This window comes from Falco naumanni, chromosome 13, assembly GCF_017639655.2.
Source record: "Falco naumanni isolate bFalNau1 chromosome 13, bFalNau1.pat, whole genome shotgun sequence".
Taxonomy (NCBI): Eukaryota; Metazoa; Chordata; class Aves; order Falconiformes; family Falconidae; genus Falco; species Falco naumanni.
In genome coordinates, this window is record NC_054066.1 from 12295317 (window position 1) to 12322411 (window position 27095).

At 38.2% G+C, this 27095-nt stretch overlaps 1 protein-coding gene across 1 annotated transcript in view; it reads right to left on the minus strand.

Moving 5' to 3' along the window:
- Nucleotides 1-1865: 1865 nt before the first annotated feature.
- DNER (delta/notch like EGF repeat containing) overlaps nucleotides 1866-27095 on the minus strand; it is a 139070-nt gene continuing 113840 nt past the window's right edge. The window contains exons 9-13 of the mRNA XM_040613353.1: nucleotides 20513-20635; nucleotides 17154-17267; nucleotides 15752-15883; nucleotides 9679-9925; nucleotides 1866-2950 (exon numbers count right to left, since the gene is read on the minus strand). Coding sequence (XP_040469287.1) covers nucleotides 2839-2950; nucleotides 9679-9925; nucleotides 15752-15883; nucleotides 17154-17267; nucleotides 20513-20635 — 728 coding nt within the window. The 3' untranslated portion in view covers nucleotides 1866-2838. The remainder of the gene's footprint in view (nucleotides 2951-9678; nucleotides 9926-15751; nucleotides 15884-17153; nucleotides 17268-20512; nucleotides 20636-27095) is intronic.

Here is a 27095-nt window from a genome sequence, read left to right on the forward strand (position 1 = left end):
ACGGGATGATTTACTGAAGCTAGAGGCTGCAAGCTGACAGGAAAATAGCTCCTCACAAATTACTTATCTTTCAGGTCAGTCACTTGAGAGAAATATAGGATGGTCAAGAATCACCACTAAGGTGTGATTTGTATGCAGAAGGGCTGCAGCTCATTGCAATGTCTCTCTTGTAAAATATGGACTATGAATACATACGTTCCCTAGAACAACAGAGTTCCTTGTTTCCCTGCTTTGTATAGATTTGCAGTTCTTCAAAGACAAACCAATATTTTACATTTGAAAAGGCCAAAAACTCTGAAAAAAAGTAGTATTTCTGTTCTATCTCATTAACAAATTAGTTATAACAACAATGTATTTGCCCCTGTTCCACAGAAGGTGCAAAAAATAGCATGGAGTATAACTTGTTCTTGACCCTTGTTTCTAAGGGATTCTTAAAACATTCCTAGAAGTCACCATAAACAAAAGTTTCTATACCTGCAATAAAACAGCAGCAGCAAACTGTACCAAGGCAAAAAGCGAGTCTGACAGCCACTGAGCACCAATGCACAACCTTCATCATAGAAAACTCTGCCTGAAGAGGGAAAGGGAGGCTCAAATATAGTTTCTTTAGGTCTCTTAATAGTACTTGTCATCTTGGACCAACATCACTGAAAGCCCGTGGTAGCAGATACGGGATGTCAGGAAAGATATTCTGGATTTCTAAGATGCATCTGGCATTTCCATAATTGAAATACAACATGGTGTTAACTAACCTGCATATTCACTATCCAGCCATTCCAAACAGTAAAAGAATAATCTGAGCAGTGCTTCCCTTCAACAGATGACAGTTCTACTAAAATAGGTTCTCATTTGCTTTCCTTTACAACATGTCAAATTTGGCTCATATCTGCTGCATTTACTCTCTTCTTTTTTTTTTTAATTATTTTTTGGTGTGCAAACTAGAATGTAACCCCACAATAAAAATTATATTTTACCAACTGTAACATTGATTTGCAATAATTTTTCTACCTCTTGTCAGCACTAATTATGGAAGACGTAGAAAATAATTCAATTGCAATAACTGTAACCAGAAGCCATAACAATAATAAAATTAAAAATTAGAAGTAAGATAGCATGCACTCTGTGCACCTAAACAAGACAGTAAAACCAGTAGCAGCTTTTTTATCTTTACAATTCTTAATTATGTTTGCCTTTAGTGACTGATCTGAGGTCTGGAGAGGTCAGCAGTTGCAATGAAAGGGAAGGACTGCCCCAGGCAACGGCTGTCCTCACAGAGAGATGATCAGAGTTCCTGGTGACATGTCCTTTTTGCTGTCTGGAAACATTATTTATGTGAAATATGAAGGGGTTTGATGCATTCCAAGGTTTCCCAACATTAGGACGTCAACCGGAGCTTAGTCCTCCAGTGCTTATCAGCCCGTAATAGTACTGACTGAATGTAGCACAGCACCATCCAGCAGGTAGCTACAGCAATTTGCCTCTATACCATGGAGTCTTGGCTTCCCCACTAGCTGGCCTCTTTGAAACACAAAGTTAGATCAAGCCTACTCACATGGACACGTTGTTCTGTGACAAACCCTTGCTCCTGTTGTAGCTTAGAGCTCAGATTTGCAGTCAGATCCACTCAGGAACAGGTTGCGGTGCATGTGGCCTGGACTGCAGGACTGCATCTTTACTCTGGTGCTGTATTTGTCTCCCTTTTGAGAGATTACCTTGATAATAAAGCTCATTTTTTCCTTTTCAAATTAACAGCTGGGATATCTTCTTTCAGCATTATTTATAGCACATTATATGCTCACATCCTTTCAAATTTATAGAGAACATTGCACTTTCAAATGAAGAAAAACAAAGAAACAGCTGCAATCTTCACTTGATAACATTTATTCAATATTTTCTTAAATAAGCAAGAACTTTAAGAAGCCCATAAGCAATCAAATACAGCCACAAAAACCCCATACTGATCCTAAATAAGAAGCACTATGAGAGATACACAATATTTCATGAAACAATACTGTACATCAACAACCTTTAGGAAACGAACAACTCAAACCATATGCTTAGTTTACTCACAATATAAAAAACTTTAACCTTTAAAGAAAAATATAGATTCAGTCCAATTGTAGGATCCAATCCCATGCCCACTGAAGTCAATGGAAGTTCCCTCATTGATTTCAGTGTTTAAAGGATCATGCCCTTACTTTGCCTCAAGAGGCACTTTAATTATTATACAAGGCCTAGCCTGAATACTATTACAAAAATGTCAAACATCAACTCAAGAATATGTTTCAGCAACTTTCAGGAAATAATGGAGAAATAGGTTATCTATCCATGCATGGAATAAGGCAAAAGCTAATTCATTCAGGTTAGGAATAATAAATTTTACTAGTTTCTTTTTCACAACACAAACATTTTAGACTTTTTTAATTAATGGATATATTATATATCATATTATGCTTCACATTTTTCCTACCTCTACTGAGAAAGCTGGCACTGACATGTCATAAAGAACTCCTCATTGATTATTGTCTTCTGTTCTGTAACAACCACAAGAAACTCATCTGGGTTTAGTAATAGTGTCTACCAAGAAAAAAGCACACACTATCATAAGCTTATAGTTATAGAGCTCAAGGTACATTAAAATGTAATTCATGAAGTTCACAAATTCTGTTTTAAAATATTTTTCCAAACTAAAAGCTGCAGAAAATTGGTTCTTAAATATTCTACAGAAAATTCTGAAGCATCTAATGGTTTAAATTACTTATGCTTTCTTCTTAAAAATATTTAAATTAGGTTAGTAGCCCATCCTTTTGAAAAATAATCCAAAAAAGATACACTAGATTACAAATCTTTTGTCTTAATCAGTGTAACCAAAGGTTTGTCATCTGGGCTGTAATCTTCATAAGCAATGGGCGTTGCGTCGTACATTGCAGGTCGGGATTTCTTGCCAAACCTGGAAACAAAAGAAAGCTTTTGGTGACAAACAGAAGTACAAATGAGTTCATGGCAACAACCCATTGAGTTATGGTAAGCAGTCAGAAACAAACCCGGAGAGCCTAGAGAAATTCTGAATTGTATTGCAACATGCCAGAAATACAGAATTTTAAGTATCTGAACTGTGACTTTTGAAATATATGTATCAAATAAAAAAACTTTAAAAAATCTTCTTGCAAACAAGAAAAGATTTCATATCAAAGGCTAACGGAATCCTGCTGCAGAATTCAGCAGTATCAGACTATGGGAAGACTGTGGAAGGTGAGAGTGAAACTGACACAGTTTTAGCAAGGCCAGAATTTTATTTTACAGTTTGCTCTAATAATCAGTATAAAGGCCAGGTCATATAGATTTACAAAGAGTAAATAATAGACAACTATGTGACATTTACATTTGGAAATGCAATAGTTGTGCACTGAATTGACTTATAAGCTATAGACAAAGCATTTGAAAAATAAACTTGAAACTTTTCCTTGCCTAACATCCACTTGAGAAGCACATTTAAATTATCACCATGCTGCACGTTATTTGTAACACTGGCAAAATTAGTGGCAGTTAGGATATTGCAGTGCCACGTAAACATAATAACCAAGCAAAGGTTCAGAAGCACCAGAATCACATCAGCAGCGTGCTGCTCCTGGGCAGCCATCACTGCTAAGCACCAGCCACTGCGGCTGCAGCACGGCCCCATGGCTGGCATATCCAGCCCACCTTAAGGTGCCTTTCCAGCGCGTGTAGAGAGTCTATCACCCTTCTAATCACTTACTAAGGTACACAAATAGAGCTACAAATGCAACTTGAAAATGGAAAAATCACTGAAGTGCTCTGACTGCAAAAAGGACCACAGGAAAATGAGGCAAAAAAAGGGTCAGTTCTGCTGTCATTATGGACTTGATGCAGAGAAAATAGTAACACATAAACATTGATATCTCCTTCTTATGTACCATATTAAGACTCTATTAATTTAAGTTGTGCACACTGGAATTCAAAAAAATCAGATTTTGAGTATATTATTTAGACCAAACCAAAATGAACCTGATTTTCTTCCAATATTTTTATGCAACTTCCCAGCTGTTCCTATTTAATTCTTGGCTGTTTTCAGTGATCTAGAATTGTTGACAAAACTATAATGGGTGGAAGCATTATGATCTATATGGTGGAAATTTCATTTTTCAAAGTACTTTAGCTTACTTAGTCAGTAAGGCCACACTGGATAAATTTCTATGCATGAATGTCTGTTTTCTTCTATAGTTTAATAAATATAGACAAGCCACATTCGCTCATCAGCATCATGATGGATAAACCTGATTTTCTGTAAATGGGATAAAATTCCAAGAATCAAATGAAGGAATCGAGTTATGGCATCTTACTAGATCAGAGGCAGCAATGAATCCTTAGTCACCCCTTTTCTTTAAACTCTCAAGGGTTTAAAGGAAATAGAGCTTTGCATAAATACAAATGATGATGAACATTCTCCAGTGATTTAAGTAAAATTTTGCCCTTTCTAATAGGTAGAAAACACATGGCTTGTTGCACACAGTGAAGCAGGAATCTGTTCTCTTGTGTAGGTCAGGGTTGACATGTGCCCCTAATGGGAAAACACTGAGAAAAGACCACAGCACATGTGCTAGCTGTTTGTGGCCCAGCTGAGCCATCTAGCTGGTAGACCACATTGCTTTCATCAGGCAGTTCAGAAGCCAGACCCTGCTCCTAACAGTGATCAGAGTTGACACAAACCTTGGAGGTCTCAAAACAGAATTACTAACTGGGAAGTCTTAGTTCAGTGGGCGTGTTGCTGGCAGGATTGCACAAGGATGCTATTTTATCATTTAATTGATGACACAAAAGAAAACAAAGCAATTACCAATACAATCTGCAGAAGACAACGATTCAAGGGGTAATAAATAGTGAAAAGAAGCAGGTCCCTGCTACAGAGTGCACTGGATCAATTAATAGGCAGCTTACAACGAAAGCGCATACAAACAAATGAATACAGATTTCTTCCAGTGCAGCCAAATACAAGATTATTCATCTAACAAAAGAGTATACACTGTGTGGGGAAATCCCAAGCCTGGAAGCACTGAGGCTGCAAAAAGACAGTTTAACATTAGCTTTAATGCCATACTGTGTCTGATGAACAATTACGTGCTTAGGTCAACAAACAGTGTACCAGTAGGGCTAGGAGAGTTCGGTGGCCTCTACTTTTAGCATCGATATGTCCGTTCATGAGTGGTGATAGCGTTCCAATGTGTGTATCTGACATACTTACCAGTGACATAGGGATCATCACAAAGTTAAGCAAATGACATGAGAATTAGAAAATATATTTTGCAGTGAAACATTGAATAAGAGTGACCTCTGTAACTTGACAAAGAGAGACCGAGGGTTCCATGACAGTTTTGGGGACAGTATCTATTCAATGTGGGAATTCATCTGGGCACAGGCAGCCCCATGCTTCCGTGTGTGTGTGAGACAGAGACTGCAAATTCTGCTTCACATCTGGAAAGGGCTCACCCCCACACTTCCTTAGAAGGACATTTCAAAAGATGGCTAACCATAGAAAGTCATTAACCTCAACAATTCCATTGAAGTAGAAGACTTCTGAGAACACTGGACAGCTGAACCCTGAGGAAATGGAATCCTCCAGCTTCTGTGGAATAGGCTGGAGTTCAGAGTTCTCCCAGAGGCAGAAGAAACAAACCATGTGTAGCTACTTTGTTCAAAAACAACAACTGGTAAAAGGAATCCACAAAAAAAGTTTAAACAAGAGAAGGAAAAGAGAGACCCCCAGAATCTTTAAAAAAAACCCCAAAACCACCACCATAAAAACCACAAACGTGCCCACAGGAGGAAGGGATTATTTTTGCCTCCAAAGGAGGACAATGAGAAGATTAATTTCATCTGCATTATTCAGAGAAAAGGCCATGTGCACAAGTGGTGTTTTGTGTTAACTATAATCCTAGAGTCCCCCCAAAGTTGAGACTCTGGCAGTGGATGTATATAGGCAATTGGCATGTGCTGTGGAGACCAGAATACTTGTGCACGTGCTCAGATAAGAGGTACCTGACAAGCTCATTACTGAAACTTATGTCAGGAAACAGCAAGAAACTAGCATGTGCTGAAGCTCATCAGGTTCAGGAAGCTTAGGGCACTGCAGCCACCTCAAACACAGGAAGAAGGAGAATGTGCCATGGAGAGAAAGAAGAGTACCCTGCTGTGACAGGATCATTTAATCAGTCTGGTGAGCCAGGCTCTTACATAGAGCCATACCCACACACAGACAGAACAAGGGGCAGCACGTGGAGGTAAAACTTAAGAAACTACCCTGTAAGCACTGCATGAAGTCTGCTGTTAATGATATCTAGACACACAAGAAGTTTAGAGTCAGTCTCTGTAACCAGATACTCTGTGAACTCAATGTGGATGCTTTTCTAAAGTGAACAATCCAGTTTCAACAACAGATCCTGCTTCCAATTCCATGAAATCTTATGGCTGCAGTAGCCAGTGGTCAACTATTTCATTACAGTGTTCCCTTCTAGCTTTACAATGTATAAGCTTTAACATAAGAGGAGTATGTATTTACTGTCTGATAATGAATATTGAAGAGAGCTATGCTTCACTTGGTTAGAAAACTATCTCGTTCTAATCTGCTAATCTTATGAACATTCACTAGAAGTAGACATTCATTAGTAATGATCCTTGAGAACATTCATTTTCTCTTACAGCAAGTACCTTGATTAGTAAAGATCAAATTATAAAAAATGACGAAGAAAAAGACCTGCTGAGAAACATTAACAAGTAATTTTAAAATAATTTACTGAATATGCAACAGGCATTCGCACTCCCTGGACACCTACCGACTTTAATAGAAACCTTACATTTAAAGAAAATAATCTACTCACTTTTGCTTAGGTTTCCATTTTCCAAAATTACTAATAAATTTGAGTATCTAACTGGGAAAGGGAATGATTTTCAGAAAAAGCTGAGACTCTGTTATTTGAAAGTAGATCACTTGGATACAGCAATTCTGAAAACTCAGACCTTGGTATTTTTAATATGCAGATTTAAGATTTTATGCAAAGATGGCTATAAAAGTTGTGCTCCTTTTCCTGGATTGAGTGTTATATATCTTCCTGAAACCAAAATAAACACAATAATCTTCACACTAGACCTCTGTGAATTACCTGACTTGGCAGCTCTATCTTGGATTTTCATAAGGCATCCATTCTCTGAGAGGCACAGAGAATTATTTGGAATGAAAACATTTATTTTCATTTGCATTAAGTAGAAACATCTTTCCCAAGATAGCAAAACCCTCTATTGACAGGTTCCAATAATGTGATTTAAGTGCATAATATGGATCTGAAAAATCATCATGAATATATCCCAGTCTAAGAACTTCTTCAGAGGTTATTTAACCCTGATGAAAAATTGTTTTCCTAAGCTTCTGCCTTCACTAATAAACAGAGATTCATTCAGAGTAATCCAGACAGTAGTGATAAGTACCTGAACTAGCTCAGCTCAGCTTCCAAGATTTGAAAGGTTTCATACAAGAATTTTTTTTACTGTCTCCATTACCTGCCAGTGAAACTATGAAAGGCAGGGAAAATTCAGATTAAAAAGATCCTTCCTTGCTGGTACACTTTTCCTTGGTACCCTTAGATAGAAAGCTGCCAGATTTGTTTTAAGAAATAAGAAAGAAAACCCAAGTGTTTCACGCTGTACCTCGGGAGACTAATTGCTGTCCCTGGGGAAGTGCAAAGTACCACATTCATCACTGCTGTAGCAGTAGGAGGGAGCTGATTAATTTGAAAGATTAGCAGTATCAGTTTGCACCTTGCTCTGCACCCTTGGAGATGTGTAGTACATAACAGTAGACATTCAGAAGGCCAAATAATAAAAAACTGTATGGCTTTTTATGGGTCATAAAGCAACTCCCTCCTCTCCCAGTACACTACTAAAGGCAAAAGGAGTTCTTAGGGTGGGTACGGTGTGGAGATGCTGGGCTCCTACTGGAAGAGATGTAAGGCTAAGTAGCAAAGGAAACTTCCAGAGAAGTCTTAAAAGAACATTGATTATATTACTGTGTTAAATCAACTATACACATCTTTCTTTTTAAAATATTTACTGAGTAACATATTTTGACAACGAACAAATGTTTTATTGTAAATCTAGTTGGAACAGTTTAAAGAGCTACTGCCCAGAGCTGCGATGTGATTAACTGAGTCTGTGGTAGCTCCTCATCCATTTCAGATAACTTTGAAGACTTCAGCAGTGGTGCAAATTAACCTATTCCATTTGCACTGAAACAGAACTGGAGCATTTGGAAAATTAATTACCAGCAATCACCAACAATTACGCATTCATTTCTCCATGTCAGTGCACAGGAACGTGTCTTCCTCCATTCTTTTAAAAGCATTTTAAAGGTAACACACATGAACACTCTTGTTGGAATTTGAAGTGATCTTGACAAATCGAAGAAATGGGAAAAAGAAACAACAAAAATTAAAGTTCTACCCTATTAGGAGAAATGCCAAATATGAAAGAAAAAATACTGGCTAGGAAGCAAAACAGCACAGAGGATCTTGGGGTGACAAAAAGTTCTAACAGGTCACAAAATTAAACCATCAGTAGCTAGTGTAATGCAAATTAAAAGAAAAAAGTAAGCAGGTTTTGTTTTCACATATACAAACAGGAATGCCATAAATAAGATGCAGGAGATGATTACTTAGTTCATTTGGTACAGGTAAAGCTTCAGCTGACAAACTATTTCCAGCTTCAGGGACCACCCTCCAAAAAAAGAGAAAGACAATCTGGAGCGTGTCCCAGGGAGGCAATAAAGAAGTGAACATAATCCAGGAGGAGATACTGGAAGAATGGGTTAGTTTAGGAAGAAACTAACTTTGTCTGTTTTTATTATAAAAAAAGGGAGGGGGGACGACACCTGATGTACATGACAACCTGAAGAGCAGTAAGAAAGAAGCAGTCTAATTCATAGCAAACAAAATCTAGGTTGGATTTTAGGAAAGCCCTTTCTACATCTTTTCAACTCCTTTGGAGGTTTTTAAACACAATTGCTGGCAGGGAGCTAGGCATGATTAATGCTATATCAGTGCAATGGTTTACATTTGAGCTCTTGAATCCCTTCCAGCCCTACCTTTGTATTATTCTGACACCCAGTGCCCTGGCTGCAAGTGCTCCATTAAAATTAAAAGTCAAAAAATTACTACCTCTAGGAAAGCAAGTAAGAAAGATCCCAGTTTTGAGGCAAACTGGAATATAAAAACTAGTTATATGAAGAGTCTCACTAAAAAAATCTGTTAAATTAGTCACAAAAATCAACATGCCTTTGCTATCTAATTAAATTACTTTTGCGTATCAGTTAAAGAGTATTTACATCCCAAACAGAAGACCTTACAGGCTAAGAACTCTGCACATGTCCCTCTTCACCAGTTACACCAAATACATGCAGAATAACTCCCCTGTTTTCAAGGAGTTGTGCTGGATTATCGCACTTCACATGAGAACAGAATAGGGATCAAAAAAGAACAATGAGCAATGCCGGTGATCCTGTCTTTCCACAGCGAAGCAGCCCATTCTCCACCAACAGCAGTTAGATGCACTACAGATGGACTGAAATTACGTATCAGAACAGATTTCTTTGAAATTACCATCCCCAGAACAAACCTGGCATGTCGGATAGAAGCAATTGCACTGCTGAATTCACTGTCAATGCTTCTGCAGTTGTAAAATTCTTCATAGGCTGGCCTGGAAGAGCCTTGATATTCAATGCGGCTGATACGACATATTCCCACAATCAGAATGATCAACATCAGGACAAACGCCACGCAGAGAGCCCCGATTATGATGTAGAGGGAGTGACGAGGCATGTTCGTTAGACTCTCTGCCATATGCCCGGACTTCCACTGCAGATCTGCCAATAAGAAATAAAAGGCTATCATTGATCAGCGATCTATAGCCTTCCGGCTGAATAGGATTATTTTACGATATTAATTTTCAATATTTCTGTGGAGACTTTTGAAGCTAGGTGTATGTGTAATCTGAACCTTCCCAGGCTCTGTTACGGATATGTCACCATGCCTAACATGCAACGAATCTGAATAGCACTGTCTTGATCATTCACCCATCTTTTCTGTAGATTTTTAAGGTCATATAGGAACACCTGTCTACTTTGATCCCCTGTATAACCCAAGTCGTAGAAAGTCATCTAGTTACTCTTGCATCGTGTTATAATATACTGTAAGGTCTCTAAAGGCAGGCAGGTTTTTTTTTTATGTAAAAGCTTCTAGTAATTCACCAGTGCTCTGTGCAGTTCATTTGAATAGAGAACCCTTCCACTAAAATGTGTGATTTAATATATATTAAACATGCTTGGGTTTGAATTTGAAATACAGGCTTTTGTTATGCCTGTCTCCACCAGACTGCAGAGACTTCAAACCCAGTATTTCAAGGACAAAAAGGGCATTTCATAAGGTGCTACAGTACTGAGCCCACTGAGTCTTCTCTCAAGTATAATTTCCCTGCAAGGTCTCAAAGCAGATCTTCAAGTAAAGCCAATCTGGAAGAGGCTTCTTGTATTTATGTATTCCAGACCATCTTTATAAATATTCTTGAGGCCCAAACTATTGTCTATAAATGCCAAACAGATTGTCTATCAATTGCCTATGTCATCAGATCTGTTTTTCTGTAGCATGGGTCAGAGTATTTCCAATTAACCTGTACTTCCCTCTAGGAGTTCATTTTTTGGCAGTCTTTTAAAAGCCTATGGTCTCATAAATTATTTCAAACCAGAATCATTTCAAACTTGAATCATTCTGACTACAGAAGTCTGACACATTGCAAAATTTATTTCTAGCAGGCGACTGTTCCTTTTTCAAACGGATTTCTGCTTTGCACTGGTTTAGAAACTCTTTTAAACACAGTCTGGGGACAGGGCTATCGAGCATATGCTTTGGGAATGTTAAGATATTCTTAGAAGCGACCTCTTGAGGATGTGGATGATGGCCGATTACTGACTCGAGCGCCCTGAGCTGAAATCACGAGTTTAGTGGCATCTGTGGATATGATCTCCACCTATGCTAGAAATACAGGGGAATGTATAAGTACAGAAAAACCAAAATCCGTTTTGCAGGAAGGTAGGGAGAATGCCTGAAGCTGTAACGCGTGGGATGCACATGGGCAGAAGTTGTTAGAAGAAGTGGTTGCTCTTTGCTCACAAGAGTAAAGGTTGTCCCAGAGCACCTCTGAACTTGGGCTTGCTTAGTCTTTTTGTTTACCAATGTGAGATGAGTTTACAGGGCTGGCTGCTTGTTTGTGTCACCCTCTTGAGATATCAGTAAAGTTTTGATCAGCCTGAACCATTCAGCCATTTAACATTTCTGAAATGCCATTTAGTGCAATTTGCCCAGTTGGGGTATGAGGCAGAGAATGCAGTGGTGCTCTGCGCACTTGGGGATGGCTTTCTATTTCTGTTCTGCAGCACATTCGTCACACATGGTGGTTTCTGTCAGGCTGTCAGACTAGGCCAGATTCGGATCCAGCATGTGCAGATATATGGCAAGGCAGTTCTGTTTAGATTCCATCTGATTTAGTCTTCTATCTCTGGATGATAAGGATGAGAGAAATTTCTTCCTTTCTTCCTCACCAGATAAAAATGCTTATAAATCCAAAGATTAGAAGGAACATATGACAGCTCAAAATCACAGTATTCTCAATCGTCATAGTAATGTTCATGAAATTAATTAAGAATTAGATTTCAATGCACAGCACACAGCTTGTACCATATATTCTTCATAATGTTAATTTTCAAGTAACCACATGATTTGGCTCACTTTGGCAACTACATTAATAATTGCAAAAGTGGCAAAGGTAATGATATTAACAAATAACCAGCAGGCATCAGAGAATTAATATGAGACATTTTGTAAGCATTTTTATAGCTCCATTAACTTTTTAGACAAATACATTTAATTTTGAAAGGAAAAATATCTTCTTTAATTAGAACAGATTTAATCCTATTTAAATGATATTGCTGACACTGGTAGGACCGTAAGATGATATAATAAATATCACAGTTCATTCATGCAACAAACATCTTGTCTAGTTTGTTGCATACAGAGCACTTGAAAATTAAAGAGTACAGTTTGGCAAGAAGATAACCCTGAAATCCTATTAGGGCAGTCACATCAGGCAGATAAAACAGCTGGTGACAAATGGGGAACTACTAATAGTAAACAGAGAGGAGTTCTAAAAAATAAATAAATAAATAAAAATAAAACAGACTAAGTACCAACAGCCTCCTTTATGGCTAGTTATAGAAAAATCACAAAAGGCAAAACATGATCTATTTAGTCAAATGACTCCTGAACACCAGCATGTCCCCGTCTTGAGAAGCCTGAACCCTGGCTTCATCATGTCTTTTTCTAGCATTCAGAGGGATGGTCTAATACAAAGAAAGCCAGTATGCAGTGATTTAATTTAATTTCCAATACATTATTAACCATGATGTCATAACTGCTGAAACATGACAAGGAGAAATGGAAAGACAAACAGAAGCAGATTTACTATTAGATTCATTCTTTAGAGCTGAACAGAAATCCACTGCACCATTAACTCAACTCCAGTGAGATCAGAAGTTCTGCACCTTTTTATGAAAGAGTAGGATATGGCCTTTCTAGATATAATTAGAATTGGGTTCACACTAGCTGGTCAGATCAGCTCAGGGAAAGACAGTGAGTGCAAAGGCCTTCCAATGGATACGTAGCTCTGTAGAAAGTCTGCAGATCAAAATGCTTTTAAATCCTTTCTGTAAAGTGATTTCTTCAAAACTCAATCCCTCTCTATTTGCATAATCCTTTATATACCTGTTAAAATCCAAGTGCTTTATGAAAGCTTCCACAGCTTCGTGTATAAGCCATGGCATTGGTTAGAGAGGCTGCAGGTCCGTACTTCTATCTGACTACGGTGAAGTATCGTGGCACCCCATAACATCACATCATTTTGCTTTGATGCTGTGTCAAAGTGACTTTAATAGCAAAGGCACGTCAGACGTTTGCTGATGTTAAGCTTATTGAAGAAACTACTGGTAACCCTGAAATTTTAAACTTAATTGTTCTTCAAAGTTTATCTTTATGCAACTATACAGAGATTATTTTTTTCCTATTGTCATTCCTGTAAAACCAATCCAAACCAGATTTTTCTAGACTGCATTTTTTAATATCTCCTATGTTGTTATTACGTATGCACACTTAATTAGCTATCCTGATTTGCTGCATGACAAACACAGTAATTTCAACCTCTTCAATTGAGAAGAATTGCCATGAACAATAGTATGATTTATTCCCTAAATAATGAGATGGAAATAAAAAGTCTAATATTTCTGGTTGCATTATCAATGCCAGTTAACACTCAGATAATTCCCTGCCTCCTGTCATAGCAGTCACAAGACAAAAGAACAAATCAGTCAGTAAAAGGCTTAAAACGGCAACAACAAAGTACTGTTGCTTCTTCTCGTCATTGTAATTTACACAGTTTGCAAATGTGTAATACAAGCAGAAAATCCAAGTTCTTGAGCAGCAGGCAAGGCCACTGCAGTTCAACTACAAGCAGATGCTATGTGTAAAGAAATAAGCCATAAGCAGAGACAACCCCCTCCTCATGAGGACAAAGTTTAAGCAGAGTTTTATCCACTCTCTCATACACTTAGGAATGAGGTCAGAGAGTTAATATTGACCAACCGCAGATGTAAGCTTGAACCTACCTGTCATATATAGAGTATAGTGGATGCCTCCCTCACAGGGGGAAGCAGGAATAATTGAGTAGCTGAACAGTAAAAAAAGGTTCCTTCCACCTTCTGTTCTGCTTCTCTCCTTTTCCCATGTGTTTATATGCACCTCACTATGTATCTGTGTTGCAAACAGCCAAACTCTTAGTGACTGAAGCATGATGGCCAAAGGAGGACTCCAGAACAAGCATCGCTGATTTGATATAGCACATCTGCAGGGTTCAGAAAGCATGCAAGCCCGTCTGCCTCCCTTTGGCATCTATTCATTCCGTAATGGAACAGAAAAGTAATTGTTACTACGCTGAGGTACTCCAGGAAGTGTGTTTCCAGGATGATTATTGCTTTCCCCAAGAACTAACCTCATCTGTATGTCAGATTATTAGCTAAGGCAGGCAGAATTACACTGCCTTGCTGGTCAACTTGGACATGCATGTTTCAGGTATCATGAACAGCAGCCTCATCAGTAAAAGCTCATCTGAGCATCTTTTTTAGCATGAGCAATATGGCATACAGACAGCATGCAACATTGTGATCCAGCATCCTAGTGGTTCTGTAGCACACAGGGAAGCATGCGTGCCACTCACAGAGGCAACAAAAAGGCAGTGCTGTCATCATCTGTGGACTAGCTAGCCATGTGCTTCTGAAGTCTTTGCTTCAACAGAAAGCACTGAAACTGAATTCACAGACAACAATTACAGGGAGAGAAGGTCATAATCCTGTGAAGATAAAACTTTTGTTTCAGTCCAGATGTGAGCAGAGCTGTCTTCTGAGTTAAAGGACTAATGTCAAGAATGGAAATGAACTTAAAAAGCAATCAATATGTTTAAGTAAAGTTTAAGTAAAAGAGAGTAAAAAAGAGAAGCTTCATATGCTCATTGTGTAAATGAGATGCAGAAAACAGTTTTTAGTCCAGTCTTTATGTAGGTATTTTCTGGTGAATGTACAATAGCAGCTTTCTGGGTCTCTTCTGTTTATTTTTTAATGTCACCTATGCCTGCGACATTAGCTGTGCTAAAGCGGTGTAAATCCCCTCACACAAACTTGTGTATCTGTTTAACGACTTGAAGGGATCTGTGACAACACTACCTGAGCATTCAAGCAGTTTAATACACAACTAAACTCTAGTAAAGACAACATTTGTAGCCCAAGAACAAGACACCAGGGAAATGCAAAGCAGCTCTGTGAGCAGCAGAACTAATGAAGCCTAATTTCCGTTTTAACTCTTCCACAGTTGGGCTTCATACTTTCTTCCTCTCAAGGACTCCCTCCTGCTCCATAAGGGTGCACTTACATTGAAGCTTTTTTCTATGCTAAGAAGCGAGATCGCACTGAAACTGTTCCTTCACTAGAACAACCAATGGAACCTCTCTAAATCTTACCAAATGCCTAGGAAGTATTTTGGTTTGGAGATCTTTACCTTTCTAAGAAATTTGGTGGAATTTGTCCTATGGCTGGAAAAGCCATTCCTGCAGAAGTTGATAAATGCATGCACACACAAGTCACAGCATAACTACACAGGACTTGATTCCTTAGGTGAGCAAATTCAAAATTGTCTTGCTGAAACATCACTAGAACTGCAGGTGCTCAGAAGTCAATGCAAGCCTGTTAGGGCCATGCTTATAGTGCCATGGAAGTACAACCTTACCCAAGGGAAGTATGAAAGTAAGCTCAAAGCGTTAAGTGCAATTAAAAGGCAAACTGCTTAGTGCCCAGCTGCGGGGCAGCATCTGTGACAATCTAGTCCAACACATCTCAAAGTAGTATGCCCAGAAACAGAATTTTCTAACTTTCATAGACACTTCTGAAATGTTATGGCCTAAAAAAAAAATGCATTTAACATAAATTTGATAATGTAGAAATAATTCAGCGCATTTTTGCAGTTAGGTACAGACAAATAGAAGTTTTTATATTATAATATATGATTCTTAGAAAGTTTTAGAAAACTACAAAACTTACGTATTTCGCAGTTTGCACCGACCCATCCATGTGGACAATGGCAGATGTAACCACCAGGCTGATCTATGCACGTTCCAGCGTGGTGACATGGGTTGCTGTCACAGTCATTTACATCAATTTCACATTCTTCACCTTATAACAGAAGAAAAACCAACAAAACCCAGACTTCTATGTAGTGGGTGCCTTGTGTAGCAGGTACATCACCAATCATTTAGTTTTTCTTTAGCTGCAAAATATCTTATAGCTCAATAGCATGCATCTTTATTCTCAGAACACCAGAAGTATTCGCTAACTGTTTCAAGAAAGAAGTCTCACATAGCCTCCAAGCAAATAGTATACTCATTCAAGCAGGTGAAAACAATGAAAACTAAGTCTGAGGGCTGTGACCTGACTAACCTCACCCAGGTGATGTATATCTCATTTCTTTAAATACAAGTTCATTCCCAAGAAAATGTGGTATAACAATTTATCATGTATATTCTGAAGTGCTATACCAAAGGTGCTCAAACTGTTTAACCAGGGGGCCGGGGCACGGATGCAGTGGCAGGCAGTCAGCTGCGGCTGCTTGGTTTCCCCCCCCCCCAACCCCCAGCGGGGGGTGTCTGTAAATACCGGGGGCTGGATTGAGGACCCTGGGGGGCCGTATCCAGCCCGCGGGCTGTAGTTTGAGGACCTCTGTGCTATACAATAATGTAGATGATCAGTTCCTATAAGAAACAGCCACTGTACAACGGAAAGCTAATTCTTTTGAAAAAAATGCCCTTTAACTGGCACAGATCAAAAAGCACAATTTCATCTACAAAACAGCTATGAATGGGTTTATCTACTACCATCACATTGGGTATTACCTTACATGACTAACAAAGCATCAGGCTGTAAATTATCTTGACAGCAGATAGTTGGATTACACCACTCATGCCAGTTTAAATACAAGGCCACAGGTTTAAATGGGCTGCTTACCATTACCCTGAAAGTGTAAATCGATTCATAACAAGCACTTCAGAGTTTTTAGCAATTGCATGTTAAGGTAATGGAGTGATTTGTTTCTTCAGCTCGCAGTAACTAAGGTCAATGTTAAAACATTTTCCAGTTTCAACAGTGTCCAATTAGTATATTGGCTTACCTGGAAGTCTTCAAAACATTACTTTTAAAATGCAATCTAGTCTGAAGCAGTAAGGTCATAAAGAGCGTTCAATAGCTGTTATCTTGGTGAATTCTCTTTAGTAACAGGGGATTTTTTGCTGCAAAATTTTCTTTTCATTCTTACTAGACTGAATACAATTCAGCAAAGTCCAAATTAATTTATTTCCTCAAGAGACACAGTCTTACCTGGTATTTGTCTTCTTTTGGACACAGTGAACACTGGCAACTAGACATTCTGTGTAATGTACAAATTACTTGCCTGTATATCCAGGTGCACAGATACATGTAGCATTTAGACCTTCACTGTCACAAGTGCCGCCGTTCTGACAGTTGATGTTAACACAAGGATCTTTGTATAATTCACAGTGCCTTCCTGAAAAGGCAAAATTAGTAATTGCCATTAACATGACCTATAGTGACAGCATGAAATCAGTACATGGTGATAACTTAACGCCTGGATGAGCACAATGACGTGCAGCCTCCAAACCCGTCCTATTAGGCTAATGTCATAAGATTAAAGCCATATATTTTATGGTGGCTAAACCTTTTACACACATGCCTTCCCTCTGCTCCTCCCTCCCACTGAGGCTTTGGGATGAGTGAGGCAGGGCAATTTCTGCTAACAAGAACTGCTGGGGTGTCTATGAGAACCCAATGGTATAATAACACATAATCTGATCAGCTATCCAATATTCTTCAATAAAATGTAAACAATAAATGTCTTCAGTAAGAATTTTATGTAATAACTTATTTAATATACAAAAGCATTCTGATGCCTGTCATCGACTTTTGCAGGAAACTGAGGAGTATAAAACTAAGGCAATTAAAATAGATTAATTAATTCAAATGTATAGCTAAAAGTAAATAATTCGGTTGCTCAGCTTCGTGACACTACCTTTGCTCTTCCGTTCTCAGGTGTAGGCTGTGTGAATTCAGTAGCTTTGCCTAGCAGAAGACAGTGCAAGCCATGTCTGGCATACAGAACATAAAGCACAGCAGATTCCCACCCAGGGATGGGGAGAGAGGCTCTACTGCCACTGCTACATGCATCACTTTCCCTGGGTCTACTTTTCAGATAAAACTAGAAAAATCAATACGTGAATGATCTAATCAGTGCATGGATGACACTGAAACACACACAATAATTATATAAATAAATAAAGTACATATGTGAATAATGAATGATTGGCGGGAATTCCTTTATAATCTGTCTATAAAAGTGAATTTACCTTGCGTTTAAAATGCCTGCTTATATTTATCCAATAATATGTTTTAAGTCTAAATCTAAGTCTTGTTACCATTTTTTACTGGGGTATGAATCCAAAGTAACCACTTAGCTAAAATTCTATCTTCAAGTTTTCCATTCTTATACTTTTTACAGAAATTTCAACACACTGAAGAGCAGTACAAGATTTTGAATGCTTCCATGTGATAAGTTACAAACACATTTTTCGCTTTGTAAGGTGGTTCATGTTTCTAAATCCTTACTGTCCTGCAAACTGTAAAGATGCATAGTCAACAGAAGCATAAACTCATATTGTTTATTATGTATAAAAACTGCAATAAAATAAGATAGCATCAGGAAAATGTTTCTAATCATGAGGTAGTGAACAACAGTGAAGGAGTTATGTTGCTTGCAGAGATTACAGAACCTATAATGATGGAAGACTAGAAGAGGTTAGACAAATACATGTGAAAAGTGGACATGAAGCTGATCCTGCTCTACTCCTTCACAGATCCCTTCATGAATACCAGTTGTCTTGCACAGAAATTGGGCAGATTGTGAATTTGAATTTGGAGAGTTTGAGATGTAGAACTATATGGACATAAAATTAGTGAGAAAATAGTCTTTAGAGAAAAGAATATAAGAAAGAAAAATCAATTCAAAAAAGGAAGAAATTGAATGTGTAACATCAGATGTATGTAAACAAGCAAATTTATATGAGTGATCGAATACAAGGAATGAACTTGGTTCTCTAGTGTTCAACGCTGCAGTTACGGACAGCAATGCAAGCTTACATGAATTACACAAAAACAATCATCTCAAGTTAATAGTGATAACTCAAACATATATAAAAACTACTTATTTGAAATATACATACACACACACACACACGTACTCACTCGCCACAGACCTGCTGAAATCATTTGATTAGTCTGTCAGCAGCAGAAGGGCAGAGCACTGGCCTGAGCACCCTGCAGCTCAGCAGCAGAAGCCCACGGGGAGGTGCTGGCACATACTGCAGTCCAGGCCAGGGTAACAGCTCCTGCCTGTTTGCCAGCCAGGGGGGTACGGAGGCAGGAGGCACTGCAGACAAGGAGGTCTGGGCTGGTGGTGGCAAAACTGAGGCCTCTAATGGCCCACATAGCATCCTGAGCTGGTACCTCAGCTGTATTCATTAGTGCCACTGAATACCTTAAGTACTGGAATGAAGAAAGCTCAGCAGTCAGCAACAACTGCTTACAGGACCAGGTTCCCTGTTTTCCTTTAAAACAAAATGTGCTTTCAGCTGCATTTACAGGTTGGATGAGAACAAAACGTAAAGTCATAACGTGGTAGTTAAGTGTTCTTTATATTGTCATGAAAACCTGAGGGTCATTTCCTCACTAAGCCTCTAAAATGATGAATTCTGTGTCTATTGTCAAAAAGCAGTGCCATCACCAGCATGAAATACATGTTTAGCCTCAAGCAGCTGTTAAGTAAGCGTTACTTATCAACACAGATAAGGATTGATATGCTTAATGAGAAAATGCAAGGGTAATGTTCCTTAAAACATAGTCATTCTATGAGAATATCTATATATTTCTATCTTAATACTAATAACATATACAATTACATTCAAAATGTTCTCCCAGCATGATTCAAAACAGAATACACAAAAAAAGGTATAATTTTAGCCTTCCACAGAGGGACATGTCACAAACAGCTTATATGTGCTATTCTGTAAAGCTGAAATCCACTGCAAGATAAAAGATTTTGTACAGCAAAACACATACTTTTCTCCTCTATTTTATAAATTACTTAAGAAATGCCACAGACCAATTCCATTCGAACATATCCAGGAATAGCTGCAGTTCACATGGGGAAGTAGTTACTGACCTACTACTATGTCTGGGCTTTACAATCTTCTAAATGAATAATCAACATAAAACTTTCATTTTTACTCCTTGTGTTCATCTGTTTCAAATACTAAACTTTTATTAGTATGTTTTTAACTCACTTCACTGGAGAAAATAAACAAATATTTTGGAAAGCCCTCCACGTTATGGCTCCTAACTATAACTGATGAAAAATTGTATTTAACAGTTATGTTTTCTTCGAAAACCTCCTCACTTTCTAACATACCTTAAAAACAGCAGAAAGGTACACCTAAGAAGGACAGAGATAAGTCATTTGTCCCCAGACAAGGACATGCATTCCTCACAGAGCAGCTAAATCTGAACTACTCATTTGAATAAAGATTATAGGATCATGATCTACATAGAAGTTTGTTTCCATTCATTTTAGATGTGGGATTTATTTCTACTCCATGGATTATATTGTGTATCTCTATAACAGAACCTACCATAAAAGATACATAGAACAATTAAAAAAACAGGAGGCAAACCCCCTCCTACCTTCATATTCTGCAAGGCACACGCACTCATAGCTGTTGACGAGGTCTCTGCAGGTGGCTCCGTTCTGGCAGGGTGCAGAAAGACATTCATTATACTCCTCTTCACAGTAAAGGCCATGGTAACCTACATCACATGAAGAAGAAATAAAACAACCTATGAAACACTTCTCAGTAAAAATTAACAATTAGGCAGCTATAGACTGTGGGAAGATGCTTGCTGATTGAAATCTACTGTGCAGACAGATACCTGTTAAGATACTGATTTTAAGGACATCTGTTGCCCAGGTGAAAATTACAAAAACAATCCTGGAAGCAGGGTGTTCTGAGAGAAGCTCCAGCCCCAGGCACTGCCCCTGTGACAAGCCACAGCCAGGCCGTACACACCGAGGCTGGTGACCACTAGGAACAATGTGAATACCTGCACTCTGATTGTAAAACAGAATAAACCAACATCAACGTATTTCCTAGCTTTCTTGGATCCTTGCATCAAAGCCACTTTTCATCAAAGTGCTGATAATTGTATAACAGTAGTTATAACGATAACGTATTTTAACTTTAATGCTGTGCAATGTCAAAACACTGTAGAAGCATTAAGATACTTGATTTTTTACAGTATTCCCAAGCCATAGGCAGATATTATGGTCTGATTATGCAGATATAGGAAGTAGGAGCACAGAAAAGCTATGAGATCTGTTAATGGCCACTGAGTCATTTGTATCATGAGGTAAGAATAAGGAGTTAATCTACTTGAAATAGTGCTTTTCTCATTATTTAATGTGCCATACAATCATTAGTCTTAACAGTAGTTGAAATGACTTTGTAGACATAGTGTATCAGGTCAAAGTAGCACCTACTTACATTAAGAAACAGCATTCATTAGGATTATGCAACTGAGGAAACGCTAATATATTTGCCTAATAATATTGGTTACTTGGTATTAAATATGAAGAATCATAAGCCTTGTAATTTTGAAGGCTATTTGAGAGTAAGAACCTTATTTAATTCCTTTTCAATAGACTCATGGTATACTTCTGTTAATGAAAAGCTTTCTCACTTCTTCCCTGTTACTTTTTTCTTTCTTTTTTTCTCAGTCTAAATTTATAGGCAATTAATACAGCAACAAAAAAAAAAAGAAGGAAAATAGATTGGTCATAATGCTTAGTAAGTACAAATAATGCATTTAAACGCAACATAAACACTTCTTGCTTCCCAATAGATGAGCATTAGCACAGAAGAATTGTAAAACCGCTGGTATGTTTGACCAGTGAAAAACAGCACCAGGGAATTTGCTCAATTCTTTCTAAACAGTTGTCTCCCCCTCTTTGGGGGCACAGGGACTGCTTCAGAATTACCCAATGACCTTGAGGGGAAGGTTCAGAATTTAATAGGTTAAACAGAATATGTTCTTATCTTTTTGGAAGTACAAATACAAATAGTACAAATATTTCTACTCAAACATGCATGTTTCATAATGTTTACCCCCTTCCTGGAAATTACAGCAAATAATCAAGTGACCAGACTTTCACATTTTCTACATCTCCAACTGCTAGCTTCGTGCTGCTAACTACAAGTGCTAGCATCTGACCTGGGGCACCACACAGCATACCTCTCTCAAGCAAGCCAAAGATGTGCAGTTAACATCACCTCAATTGACTGGATAATTAGCACAAATTAGTGCTTCAGATGTTTTAGTAAATGGTTTGGCTTCATGAAACCATAGCACTACCTCTTCTTTACCCATCCATGAAAAGATGAGGATAGAAATTCTAGCCCATGCTGTTGTCCACAGAGTAATGCCAGAGACTCTTTATACAGTAGTTACTGTGCACTCTTTTTTCCTGTTGGGCCATTATTTTATAATATATGCCTGGTACTGAAAGCAATGTAGGCTGGGATTTTTTTTTTGTTTTGTTTTAAACAAAAGCTTGCCTCTGTTTGTCAACGTTGCTCAATATTCTTGAAATTTCATTGTGATGAAGGTCTATATTACAAATTTGATTCTGCACAAAATTGTCTTTTCACAGGAAAGGGTTAGTTGGACTAGTAGCTTAAGAAACATTTCAGAAACACTTTCTCCAAAGATGTTAGCCAGGCAATACAGAATTAATTATGGTGAGTGTTACGGATTCTCTTATTAGCCTATGATTAAGTTTAGCTTATGACGAAGGGAAATATCCTTATGTAGTGACATCTGTAGCCAACATAAGAACCACCAAAATCAGAAAACCTAAAAGAAAAACATAAGGGAATTCCCTGTGTTGAACATAGATGTAATTAGATATTTTCAGAAAAAATGCTTTCCACTTCTCACCTTTCAAAGCGAACAGAGGGAATTTTGTGACTCAATAGTTGTCTGGTTTCCAAAATCAACATGAACTATAGTATCACCTCCTTAGTTTCCAGGCTGCCCACACTGTCAGGCGCTGCACACAGTGAGGGAAAGAGGTTTTCTCTCTCCACGAGAGGGCAGATCTCTCCTACACACGATTTCACCCTCCTCGTCCTCACCCTGGTGGCAGCAGCTCCCTTCTGCTGGGACTGCTGTGATGGAGAAAGTGCTGCCTCAGGACCAGGCACCCCAGGGGAAGGCACGGTTCTCCTCAGGGAGCTCAGAGGCACCATGTCATGCTTAACAAGCCTTTCTCTTTGTATTACTGCTTTTAAATTATGGTGATACATAAAACATCTATTATACTATTCATATAATTTATATCTTCAAAAAGACTACATAAGTAATTGCTATATTTTTGCTAAAGGATTTAGATGGAAACAGAAGTTTGAGTAGATAACTTCAGAATAACAGATTCTAGTATTGTTGCTTCCTGTCTTTCTAGTAACATTACGGTTCTGCTGCTTTTGTGTTCACAATGCCAAATGCAGCTATTTGCCCCTTTTGTGGTGTATAACATTTCTGTGGACATATTCAGAAAGAAAGAACCAATACCTACGTGAACAGCACTTCTTCAGTCACTGTGTCCTGAGCAAGAAAAAACAACACTTTGGGCATTGCAGCTCCAAAAAGGGCAATTAATATTACCAAGCTTTTTTCCCCCAGGTCACTAGAAATTGGGTATGCTTTCAATAACAGCATGAACTCAATGAGAACTTGCCACTAACAGTCCTATTCTGATGCGTGCTCCTTGGAGACTGGGGAATATACAGAAAATCTAAAAAAACCTCTAAAATAAACATGTCCCTTCATTACATCTTCTCTACATGATTGTCTCTCAGCTACTGGTCTTTACAAAGGCAGAAACAGATCTGTTGCCACTATCCTCTGGATTCCTAAATCTTTTTTTCTACTTCGTAAGCAACAAGGAGGCTGCCTTGAAGAGGTCAGGATATTTGCCTGATGCTCTCTGGTACGCTTTTCAGACAGCTACACGCCAAGCTGTACCGTCTTTGCACAAGGCTATGTTAAAAACTGCAAAGCGAGAAAACGTGAAAGGCAGCACACAACCTGTGTCATACAGGCTAGTGAGAAGCCATGGGGTTTGTCAAAGCCTTTGAGAGCAGTTGACAGAGCAAAAGATACAGCAGTGCAACCTTTTGAGAATACCTTCACTATCAGGTTAACAAAAGAGAGAGAGGGAGAAGCTTACACTCCCTTTATAAATCAAGAAAGAACAAAGTTGAAAGCTTTTGAAGCTTTCTTAGACACTAGCTCCTCAACAGTGATGCCCTGGGCTTATCCACACTTAACAGTTCAGCAAATCAAGGCATCAGGACAAAAGCCCATCTTGATGGGAAGGTCTATTGGGATACAAGGCGAGAGCGCTCTATTTTTCCAGGGAACAGCATCAGTTCATCTGTATGGCTGCTCACTAACAGAGAGCTGTGGGTTATATAGTCAGGAAATAAATGTGTTCAGTTAATGCCTGACCTCATATAACAATTAAATAGGAGAAAGAGAGACGAGCTGCTCCAGATGGCAGGAAGGTCAGAAGGCATGCTTACCAGCCATAGCCAGACTGCATGGAGGGTTGTCTTAATGTAGAAGTGGAAACAAGGTGAGGAAACAGAAGCAATAAAGGGCTCACAGACAGTCTAGAACTGGAATTAACCTAAAGTCACTTTTGCCAGAGCTTGCATTTCCTGCCCCGGTTCCTAAATGTGGGAAGGGAAAATACAAAAGAAAAATTGCTGCTGCTGTTATGTTTATTGTACACTACAAACGTGGCACTTGCCTCTGCAAAGACACTAAAATAAACCTGCACTCCTACAACCATTCATCAAGCTCCACAATCGAAAAAAACCACAAAAACCCAACAAAACCAAGTGCAGAGGAAACATACTCCATGGTCAAACTCCTGAAGTACCATTCAGATCCTGTAGAGTTTTTTCTGACACCCCTCTTTTTTTTTTCCCCCTCCCCCTCCACCACATGTTCTATATGTGCTATCATATGTATTTATAAAGTAGAAGGGAAGTGTTAATGTCTGTACATGTGCTTTGTAGTTTCAAACTCTATGCCCCTCTCTTTAAGAAAGCCAAATACAGAAATTTGCTGCAACATTAAGCTATTCATTTTCTAGATAGATTTCTTCACATTAGGCCAGACAAAATTGAAAAGAATATATTAAATATTTGCTTTTGAAATTGATAGTAGCAGCTCTATTAAAATAATGGAATATAAAGAGAAAAAAGTTTTAAGAGAAAAGGTTTAAGAGGAAGAAGAAACTGCTTTGGGATTCAGGGACTAGATAAACTTTCTATGAACACACACAATGGAGTCCCTCGGGTTTCACAAACCAGGCTCTAGACAAGCAATCCAACGAACAAGCATAAGAATTTTTATCAGGATTAGTTCTTTAACATGGGGTAAGCATGCAAGCACAGGGCACAGGCTATGAATCTAATGTCCAAACACTGGGTATTTCTTTGTTACCTGTAAAGGGCCAGGTGATAAGTATCAGTAATTGAGGTGTGTAAGCATATAACTGAAGATTTAAAGGTAAATTTTTCATGTGTTATTGAAAAATCACACACATAATGCAAAGTAGGTATGGTTGCACAGGCTTGTGAATTCCACACAGCCCTCTCAACAGACATTTGAAAAATAAGTATGTTCAAGTTGGAAATAACTTACAAATTTTCCCCGCCATTCTGGAAATAAGAACATTCAAAAGTATTATACTGCTTTCCAAGGTAATTTACAGAAACTAGCTTTTCTATACAAACTATTAGATTACGTAGGTTATCCATGACAACACCCACAATAAAAGCCCACACATTAAAAAAAATAGTTGTAAATGACTGTTTGTGTGTGTTCTGAAAATTGTGCAGATATGCAAATGTATTAACTACCATTTATCATTTTTCAAATCAAAAAATGCCAAAAAAAAGCATGGAAACCAGACTGCCTGCCAAAAAAAAGGAGGCTTCCACAGACCTTGGGCTAAATTAAACTGTTTAAAATTCCTCTCTTGCTTAATTTTTGAGGCAGAAGTAACACAGATGAAAATGCAGCTGACACTATGCCTGCTAGTAGAAATGGTGCATAAAGGTGCATAAAAAAACAGCGCATTCAGGTCACACATATAAGCAAAACTCTGCAGCGTTTTGCTTGTGTAATATGAAATGTTATCCTCTGTAAAATACCCCAAAAATAAGAACATGGCATCCTAGAGTCGACACACAAAGTAAGTGGCAGGTTCTAAAGATTTTAAAACAGTATGTTTCAGATATATTGTACAACCAATATAGAAGAGTTCTGAAATGCCATTTAATAGACATACCGTTAATATATTTTAAAAAAGAAAAGAAAAAGAAAATTCAGGGACATTTTTGAAAGTGAAAGACGACTGGTACAATGAAGTCAGAGGTCTAGGAGCTGGCACACCAATGCTGAGAGCCAGAAAGCCTCGGGGTCAAGACACACAGATTTCTTTCTACTAGTGTATGGTAATATCTTTGTGTAGTTCAGTATCTTTATTATTAACCCTTGATAATGCTACTAAACTGCACACAAATCTCATTCATCCACCATACAAGTAATGTAACCACTGAAATCTCTCCAGGCAAAACTGTAAATAGAATCCAGCTTTCTAGTACACCAGAGATGTAATCCATCCACTCTATCAAACTGCTTTTTGATAGAGATACCAAAAATTTATTAGACCATGCTCAATAGTCATTACTTCAGGGCTTTTTTGTTTAGGAATTGCAACCTAGGAATCCTCAAGTTTAATTGCTCTTGTCTGCCTTACATGTAATAATTACACAAACCACTGGCAGTTTGTGTTATGATGCCTCCTGAATGCTGATCTACGCAGAAGTTGACTCCCATTTCTCTACTATCCGTTTAATTGATGGGAAAAACCTCTGAAGATACTTGGTTCAAATTCTGCTGCTATGACTTAAAAGAACTGGAAAAAAAACCCATGATGGTATGTTCATAATAATCAAAGAGCACAAAAGAAGGAAATCAATGATTCGTACTATTCCTATCTTGCTACCACTTAGGTGCAGTTCTTTAATGGTCTTTTGAAATAAGTTATCCAAGTTTTTAAATTATTGACAGATGAATGACAAACTCACACAATTTGGCCTTTAGTTCCATCTCTATTTGAAGCAAGTAATGT